Source organism: Drosophila montana, unplaced genomic scaffold (assembly GCF_035044405.1).
Source record: "Drosophila montana isolate Dmon_TW-CO22-7 unplaced genomic scaffold, ASM3504440v1 contig_3029_1, whole genome shotgun sequence".
Taxonomy (NCBI): Eukaryota; Metazoa; Arthropoda; class Insecta; order Diptera; family Drosophilidae; genus Drosophila; species Drosophila montana.
The window spans coordinates 219,348-228,817 of NW_026997904.1; the positions used below are offsets into that span (position 1 = coordinate 219,348).

The 9,470-nt window shown below is 39.2% G+C and overlaps 1 protein-coding gene across 1 annotated transcript; it reads left to right on the forward strand.

The window, feature by feature from the left end:
* The first annotated feature begins 556 nt into the window (after positions 1 to 556).
* LOC135430573 (prostaglandin D2 receptor) lies at positions 557 to 7,817 on the forward strand. Its single transcript, XM_064685296.1, has 5 exons — positions 557 to 1,154; positions 6,256 to 6,469; positions 6,535 to 6,727; positions 6,799 to 7,139; positions 7,203 to 7,817. The coding sequence occupies exons 1-5, from the start codon at positions 922 to 924 to the stop codon at positions 7,473 to 7,475; spliced, it is 1,254 nt and encodes a 417-aa protein (XP_064541366.1). The 5' UTR covers positions 557 to 921; the 3' UTR covers positions 7,476 to 7,817.
* The last annotated feature ends 1,653 nt before the right edge of the window (positions 7,818 to 9,470 follow it).

The following is a 9,470-nucleotide window of genomic DNA, read 5'->3' on the forward strand; positions in this document are numbered from 1 at the left end:
AGTGGATTGTGTGATCTTTAAGGAAAATAACTTAACCCGCACATATTTACTAACAGGCTTTGCCGGGCCGAGTCCCTAAAGTATTTTTATCAAGTTTCAAGTCTCCCAGTCGGACATGTCAAAAACCCAATATACTTCTGCTCACTTCTGTGCATAGGGTATACAAATCGGCTAGTTATTGCGACCGCACACGCTTTTGCTGCCACAGTCAACGTTGACGCTGACGTTAACGCTGGCGTTCGGCACTGGCTGCGCATTTTAAATGGCCGGCATGAGGCGCAGGGGTGCGACCACCAGCAGCGGCGACGGCGGCGGTAACGTTGTTTCATCAACCGAAATTGCCGAGCAGCTCCGAAGTCGGCGTGTGCCAACTGTTGAGCGTTGTTATCGTCGCCATCGTCGTCGTCGTCGGCCTGGCAAGGAACTTTGGCTGTCATTCCCACCCACCAGCAGCAGAGGCAGCGGCAGAGGTAGCGGCAGAGGTAGCGGCAGCGCAGTCAGCGTCATTGTCATCATCGTAGGCTGGCTATCGGTTCGTCATTCTAAATCGACTGCTCGCTGCAGACGGTGCGCGGCACGGATTATCTCGGAGACGTTGCAACGTAGTGTATGCCTGTGTTTGTGTGTGTGCTCCAAGAATCGCGCGTGCGTAACTGGCAAAATATATATTTACGGCTAATGCCAAAGCCAATTGCTGAACTGCTTAATGTTAAATTAAGTGGCCGAAAACGCGTTAATCAACCGATCGAAACTAGTTTCCAGCTGTTGCACGAACGGACAGCAGCAGAGTGGCAACAAAAACAACAACAACTAAAGTTGACCAATTCAAAAAGAGCAATAATAAATTAAATAAATTGTTGTGGCGTGTGTGCCAAGACATTTTCACTGGAAAGCTTCAAAGACGCAACAGCCGCTGCAAAGATGTCTATCGCCAACAATGCCACAACGCCTGCGGGCCAACTGTTGCAAGTGGCCACCGAATTGGCCACAAATAGCTCAACGCCATCTTCAGCAAATGATTTGTACAAGAATCGCCAGCGTTTGTTAGGTAGCATGATTGTCATGGGTATCGGTGTGCTGGGCAATTTTCTGGCATTGATTATTTTGGCGCGTAAAAAGCATAACAAAAACAGCAAATACACGTTCATGTTGCGGTAAGTTTAACAATTAACAAAATGCGCAAATGCATATGTATACACACACACACACACGCACACACAGGTGCTACTGTGTCTAGCAATAGTTGTCACATGCATAGCTGTGCTCTCTGGGTTCATGGCAGTTGAGGTTTGTTCAACTTGCTGGATATTGTGCGGGTCCACTTTGCATTTTAGTGGAGCGCTCGCGAGCTTTGTGCTCCCAAAAATCTAACTTAAATACGAGGGGTTGCCTTTGATATTGTGCGGCATTTTTTTTTTTTTAATTTTTTATTAATTTTTTGTATTCATTTTAATATTATTTTTTGACATTATCCCTATCATTGTTGTCATTATCATTATTATAACTATTATCACCATTACTACTCTAATTGAATTTGGTATTCCTCTTGTACTTATTTGAATATTATTGTTATTATTACTGTCATTATACCCATAATTATCATTATTATAATTATAATTATTATTTTTATTATTATTATTGTTATTTTTATTATTATTGTTGTTATTTTTATAATTATTATTTTTGTTTTGTTATTATTATCAATATTATCAACATAATTTTTATTATTATTATCAATATAATTATTATTATTAATATCAAAAATTTTTATTTTTATTTTTCCTTTTCTGAAGTGGAAATAGTCCTAATGAGGAGGGGTTTTCAGTGGGCTTAAGCCAAAAATATCATTGATTTTATTATCTTCATCAATATATATTCTTTACTACTATAATTTGCAATATTTATATTATTATTATCATCGGAATAACTTTGATCAATCTAATTATCTATTAATTATTAGCCTCCTAAGATAATACTTATTCTAGAAGCTACATGTCAAGTTTGGTGACTCTAGCTCATATTATTTGCCGAAATTGCTCAAATAACAGGATTTCGATATCGATTTTTATCGAAATCTTGGAAACGGGACAAGTGATCGACTATCGGAAACAAACTCGATGTGCGCGGGGACTAGGAGGACCTACAGCTAAGATTTCAAGTCTCTAGCTCTTATACTTTCTGAGATCCTTGCGTTCATACATACGGACAGACGGACGGACGGATCAAGAATATATCTACTTTATGGGGTCGGAGATGCTTCCTTCTGCCTGTTACATACATTTGCACAAATACATTATACCCTTTTTACCCATTTTCAATGGGTTCAGGGTATAAAAATGGCTTTACAAAAAGATATAGTTAATTCTCCATGAAGTTGAATACACTTCTGAGAACTCTTGAACTATATTTTGAGAAGCGCTTATCATAAATATATTATCAAACTATTTTCTTCTGAATTTTCGGACCCTTCTAATTCCCCGCCACAATTTGATTTGATAAAGATCTTGTTATAAAATTTAACTATACGTTTTCTTTAATCTTTGGCAGGGCAAATGGTTTACGAACTATATATTGTATTCCCTATAGCAGCGTTTCACTGTGGCTAAGTGTTGTGCTTCATTGCCAAAAATAAAATAAATAAATTAATCGATGCACTCTGCTCTTGATAATCCCTGCCAAAATCCGTAATTAAATATTGCACAAAAATGTTCTCGAATTCATTTCATTTTTGGCATGATGCATTGTTGAGGCATTTTTTTGTGCTCGTGTATCAAATGCTACTCAATAAATTCTAGAAAATTTCACATTTTTCAATTAAAATGTGAAATCCTAACCGTTAGCACATCATTAAAGACAGCCCTCGTATTCAATTACATTTGCATATCTTATCTAAATATATACATTTGCCCTGACCAAACGGCATTTGATTTAGTTTTATCGGGAGCCACGCAACACTTGTGGCAGCCACTTGAATATATATTTACATATATATTTTTTGGATACAGCCTGTTATGACATTTTTTTCGGCATTTTCCATCAAAAGGAGGCCACAGGCTTAGCCGGCATCAATTTACGCCTTGAACATAATTTGTTCAAATCCGAAAAGTGCCTACAAACAGCAATTTGAGCCCTCGACCAAATTATCCGGGCTGTGCGCGTGTGTGTGTGTGTGTGTGCGTGTGTGTGCTCAAGGGACATAATAATGTAACCGCTTTGATCTCAGCTTGATTTGATTGATGAACTTGTGCGCTCAGTTTGACACTTGACGCCAAAACAATTATATATTCGCATATAGAGGCCCTCGAGACTGTGCCTAAATCGGGTCCTAAATGAAAGCGTGTGAACACATCGTATATGTTTTATGAACACGCTCTTCCGCTGCTCGAATGATATACTCTTCCGGGGGGCATCCCAATTTTGTCACGTCACAGAGTAATTGCAGAGAGGTACAAATATATTATTGATAGAGACGATACAGCTATCCTTTTAATTTTTTCAAAATATCTTGACCAAACTTGGCATTCAGCATGCTCCATAAACATAAGCTAAATCTTATCACCATCGGACCACTATATAATATTTTATTTTTTTTTAATATCTTAACCTTAACCTTGGCATACAGGAATTCTACCATGTTCCACATATTGTAGTAAACTTTTTTATTATCGGACCACTATATCATATAGTCGAGAACTAAGTTAAACTTTATTTTAAACCCCATTTGTATTTTAAGTGTTTTAAAATATCGAAAATATATAGTACTTATATGTACATTCCTATCTGTTTATTTGAATGCATTAACTAAAGTTTCTATACACAAATTCTAATTCTTACATAAGGGCTAAGTTTAATTAACATCTGACTGCTATATCACATAGCTCTTTAGAAAAAATTGAACAAAACAGATTTTTTGTATGGATACAATTTCTGTTTGTAGAGTTATTCGAACCAAACTTAACAATTTCGAGTTTCACAATTCTTTTCGCACAACCGCAAATCTCATGTCTGCCAGAGTATTCAGCTTTCGGCGTGCCAGTCGACAGTCGTATTTTTCTTGTTGTTAGCAAAAATTTCTCAAACATTTCAGTTTTTCAATAAAATAGCAACTCACGCGCGCCCTAATGCAAAATATTGTGTACACACAAAAAGTTTACAGCCCACCATAAATCGCATTTGTAATTAAAATTTGTGACTATATCTGCATCGATATACACGAACTGTGTTCGAATATGGCTGCGGTCAATCTTGAGTTCAGCAAATACTGTCGGAATCTGTTAGTTTTGCCATCGATTGCCCCTTATTGTAATCTACACATCTATTCGATTTTTTCCCGCTCTGTTCGAGAGCTGAAAACAATTATTTATAGCAGAGACAAATGATTTTCTTATGTGACACGAGTGACGTTTTCTTTTTTTGAATGGTTCTGGAAAAAGAAAAATGTGCCTTCGCGATGACAGACGGAGAACTTGTTGTCTATCTGAACGTTCGCAAGAGATTTCTGAGAGAATTGCAACGAATGTGAAATGCTCTGTAGAAGTATTTTTGCAGATTCTTGAAGAACTGTTTTTTATAATGCAAGAAAGTGAGGGAAACATTATTTCAATTGGAATTGAATGTTAGGGAAGTATGCTTTTGTAAGATATCTTATAACTTGATTATCACCCAAGCATATAGATATGTAAAGTTCATAAGTATCGATTGAATATTTTAATTCACTGAAAGAAAATTCCTACCCAGGTCTTTTCCTTAACGTATACAGTGAAAGCTCCCATAACCGCACAAATTTCGTAAGATTTTCTTAGTATATGTATTCCCTGTAAGATTAATCTTCCAGGTACTGTATTCTTTTCGGTATATAAACATACATATGTAAAAATGTACTTACCCCAAACTCCGACGCACATTTATCATATATTCATCCATTAGTAGGAGAAAGGCAGATTTGTATATATATACACACATCACTAAAAGAGCAAATTAAATTGGTATGAGAATATGTGCAGAGAAAATGGTTTTTAGATAGCAAACACAGCTTTTGAACTTAATATTTATAATTAAAGCATGAAAACGTGCAAGGCCTGCTTGAATTCATGAGAATCGCATAGTAGGGCGATGTTGACAAATACGATTTTGCTAATTTCCAGCGCAAGGGGGTACAAATTAATGCAAATTTGGGCTGCATTTGTTATAAATGACCATAAAACACAGCCCTATATAAAAAATAAAGCCCAGTTTAGTTCAACTTCATTGATCTGTCGGTTCAGTCAATCAATTCACGACAAACAATTTTATAAATTTATATAGAGATATAGCTAAAAACAAACGTATTTACTTGAACATTCTTTAGTCGAATGCCTTGGTTTATAGGTTTGCAATCAGCTATAAAACATTTGCAATGGTCTGAAGTATTGTATTAAACAGATGTTAAGCAATCAAGGCTAATACCAAAGGTGACTAAGAAAGCTAATGTACCGGATATTATGCGTACCGGTATTCAAAAAGCATTATATATGGCAATAATCATTATCAGCTTGCGCCTGGTCAGTTAGTTCCACTTGGTCTAGTCTCTGAGTGCGTCGCAATTTGTTCGACCATCGATAAGAATTATAAATGTGACATCATTAAACACATTTATTGTGTAAAAAACTTTAATTGCGCTATTTACGAGCCCCGAAAACCCTATAACCCACAGCCTACAGCCTACAGTCCACAGCCCCCAATTTTGTGACCCAAAGGCGAGCTCAGCACGCACAACTCGGCCACAGGCCGAGCACGTCTTTCATTTGAGTCCAAACAGGAAACAAAAAAATAATTGCCATCTTCGGCATGCCGAAGGTGAAATACCCTTGCAGAGACTGTGACCTCCAGGTTTTTCGGAGTAGTGAAGCTTGAAATGTAGGATAAAAGAAAAGGTTGGTCAAGATATCTTGAAAACTAAGACATATTTCTATGACAGCTATTTGATATAGTGATCCGATCCGACCGATTCCAACATATATATTGTCTTCCAGACGTTCATTTATATAGGCGAGAATAGTTTGCATTCTGGACACAGCGACATCAACTCAACCGTTGAGTAAATGGTCTTTAATAGGGTCGGAGACATCTCCTTCTATGCGCCGCAAATTTCCTGCCAATATTGGAATACCCTCTGCAAGAGTATAAAGGGCTTTATCCCGTCGCAAAGTGTGCTAATTTATGATCCCACTCAATGTGTCGGCCTAATTCCACAACCATTCTTTTGCTCCCACACAGCTGCCTGGCCACAAATGATCTGGTGGGTCTGCTGGGCATGTCTGGCGCAGCGCTGCTCAAGTACAGTTTTCCGGAGCTGGTGCCATTTTTTTTGCGACTCGACTGCGTTGGGCACGTGGTGTGGCGTTTCTTTGGCGTCAACTCCGGCTGCATAGCCGCCATAATGGCTGCCGAGCGTTGCATGGCCCTGGCACGTCCCTTTATCTATCACAAGGTAAGTTTGCGCAGTTAAATCGAACACACACACAGAACAAATCTTAATCGTGCAACTCTGTCCAGCACATCACCTACGAGCTGATCCAGAAGAGCATACGAAGCATCCTGTTGGTGGCCGCAATTGTTACGTTTCTGCCATTTGTCGGATTTGGCGCCTACATTAACGAATCGAATCCGAAGCACGTGAAATGTATACGCTATCGGGATGCGACTGGCGCATCAAACAATGCCTATTCCATATTCTTTATGGTCTTTGGTAAGAGTTATACAAAAGTGTTCCATTGAAGGAATCCCGCTCATCTGTGGCATCTTTCCGTTCCATAACAGGCAGCCTATTGTGCGTTGTGATTGTCGTCTGCAATTTGTTTGTGGCCCGCGTCCTGTGGATCATCGGACGCAGTCGCACGACCAAACGGCATATGAACTACAATCTGGTTGGCCGCGAGAAGAGCATACGCACCATCGATGCGGAGAGCAGCAGCGGCACAACGCTCTACCAGGCCCAGTATAGCACCGGCAGCGTCCATCACAATCTGCCGCCGCCAAGGCAATTCCATCATAGCAACAGCGTGACCATGACCGCCGCAACATCCCCGGATGAGATCAAGTTTGCCAAGCTAATGGCATTCCTAAGCCTCAGCTTTGTCTTATGCTGGATGCCGCAAATGGTCAGTAGAAACGGAAAATCGGATTACATCAATAAGTATTCAATTAACGCTCTTCTCCCGCAGATTGCCATACCCTTGGCCATAAAGGAGAATCGCGTGAGAGCGGCGCATCCGTTCTTTGTTGTAGCCGATGTCCTCATGGCGGTACATTTCACATTGGATCCGTACATTTATGTGGTGACCCGCACCAAGAGCATCAATTGGTCCCTGTTTAACTGCATCAAGCGCTGGCGCAGTGGCTGGCGCGGCGGCCGGCTCCAGCGCTCCCAGAGCGATCAGAGTCGCATTCGCACCACAACCACCGAGCAGAACACTTTGGACTGTAATTTCAATTGAGTTTGATTGCGGTTGTGGCCATTCTGTCGTACCTACCTAAGTACTTAGCAACGTATACGTAGTTATGGAGTTTCTGTTGAAGACCCTCATTGGACAACGAGTATCTCAATGGTGGGACACATTCCTTCAGTCCAAGTCAGTTGAAGGAGCTGCCTGTCTCATTTAATCTTAAGCTATTATTAACCCATCACCATATCAGGGCTGAAACATACTCTATGCTAAGTGAACCCCCACTCCCGTTCACATAATCCTAACATCCACACACTATTTGTACAATAAGAATAATTACATATTAATATATATTTAGCGCATAATACGATATAATAAACTGAAAACCCAGAAAGAAGTCATGCCTTTATATAAAACTCTTTGCCCTGACTCTACGCGCAGCCCAAACTGAAGTTATCTTATGTGATGCAGGTGCAAGCAACGACGGACTTGTTGGAAATTCCACCCGAGTGGACAAATTGATCTAGAGGTCAAACCATGAAAAAAAAGCAAAAGCTTGTGAAAATTGGTTGATTTTTGACCGAGTTATGGGGGTGGGAAATTGTGACCTATGTCTGTACAGGATATTTGATGGTACCATTTGCACATGAATTTTGACCAAGAATCATGTTTCCAGATTTAGATGCCAAATTGATATAGAGGTCAAACCATGACCGAAAAGCCAAACCTTATGAAAATCAGATGATTTTTGACCGAGTTATGGGGGAGGGAAATTGTGACCTATGTCTGTACAGGATATTTGATGGTACCATTTGCACATGAATTTTGACCAAGAATCATGTTTCCAGATTTAGATGCCAAATTGATCTAGAGGTCAAACCATGACCGAAAAGCCAAACCTTATGAAAATCGGTTGATTTTTGACCGAATTATGGGGGAGGGAAATTGTGACCTATGCCTGTACAGGATATTTGATGGTACCATTTGCACATGAACTTTGACCAAGAATCATGTTTCCAGATTTAGATGCCAAATTGATCTAGAGGTCAAACCATGAACAAAAAGCAAAAGCTTGTGAAAATCGGTTGATTTTTGACCGAGTTATGGGGGTGGGAAATTGTGTCCTATGTCTGTACAGGATATTTGATGGTACCATTTGCACATGAATTTTGACCAAGAATCATGTTTCCAGATTTAGATGCCAAATTGATCTAGAGGTTAAACCATGAACAAAAAGCAAAAGCTTATGAAAATCGGTTGATTTTTGACCGAGTTATGGGGGAGGGAAATTGTGACCTATGTCTGTATAGGATATTTGATGGTACCATTTGCACATGAATTTTGACCAAGAATCATGTTTCCAGATTTAGATGCCAAATTGATCTAGAGGTCAAACCATGAACAAAAAGCAAAAGCTTGTGAAAATCGGTTGATTTTTGACCGAGTTATGGGGGAGGGAAATTGTGACCTATGTCTGTATAGGATATTTGATGGTACCATTTGCACATGAATTTTGACCAAGAATCATGTTTCCAGATTTAGATGCCAAATTGATCTAGAGGTCAAACCATGACCGAAAAGCCAAACCTTATGAAAATCAGATGATTTTTGACCGAGTTATGGTTGTGGGAAATAATGACCTATGTCTGTATAGGATATTTGATGGTACCATTTGCACATGAATTTTGACCAAGAATCATGTTTCCAGATTTAGATGCCAAATTGATATAGAGGTTAAACCATGAACAAAAAGCCAAACCTTATGAAAATCAGATGATTTTTGACCGAGTTATGGGGGTGGGAAATTGTGACCTATGCCTGTATAGGATATTTGATGGTACCATTTGCACATGAATTTTGACCAAGAATCATGTTTCCAGATTTAGATGCCAAATTGATTTAGAGGTCAAACCATGAACAAAAAGCAAAAGCTTGTGAAAATCGGTTGATTTTTTACCGAGTTATGGGGGAGGGAAATTGTGACCTACATATGTCTGTATAGGATATTTGCACATGAATTTTGACCAAGAATCATGTTTCCAGATT

What these genes read in the sequence shown, in the direction of transcription:
- LOC135430573 (XM_064685296.1), top strand. Translation starts at nt 922, where the DNA reads ATGTCTATCGCCAACAATGCCACAACGCCTGCGGGCCAACTGTTGCAA. An exon ending in GTCCCTTTATCTATCACAAG is followed by an intron (nt 6,470 to 6,534) that starts GTAAGTTTGCGC and finishes AACTCTGTCCAG; the next exon opens with CACATCACCTACGAGCTGAT. An exon ending in CATATTCTTTATGGTCTTTG is followed by an intron (nt 6,728 to 6,798) that starts GTAAGAGTTATA and finishes GTTCCATAACAG; the next exon opens with GCAGCCTATTGTGCGTTGTG.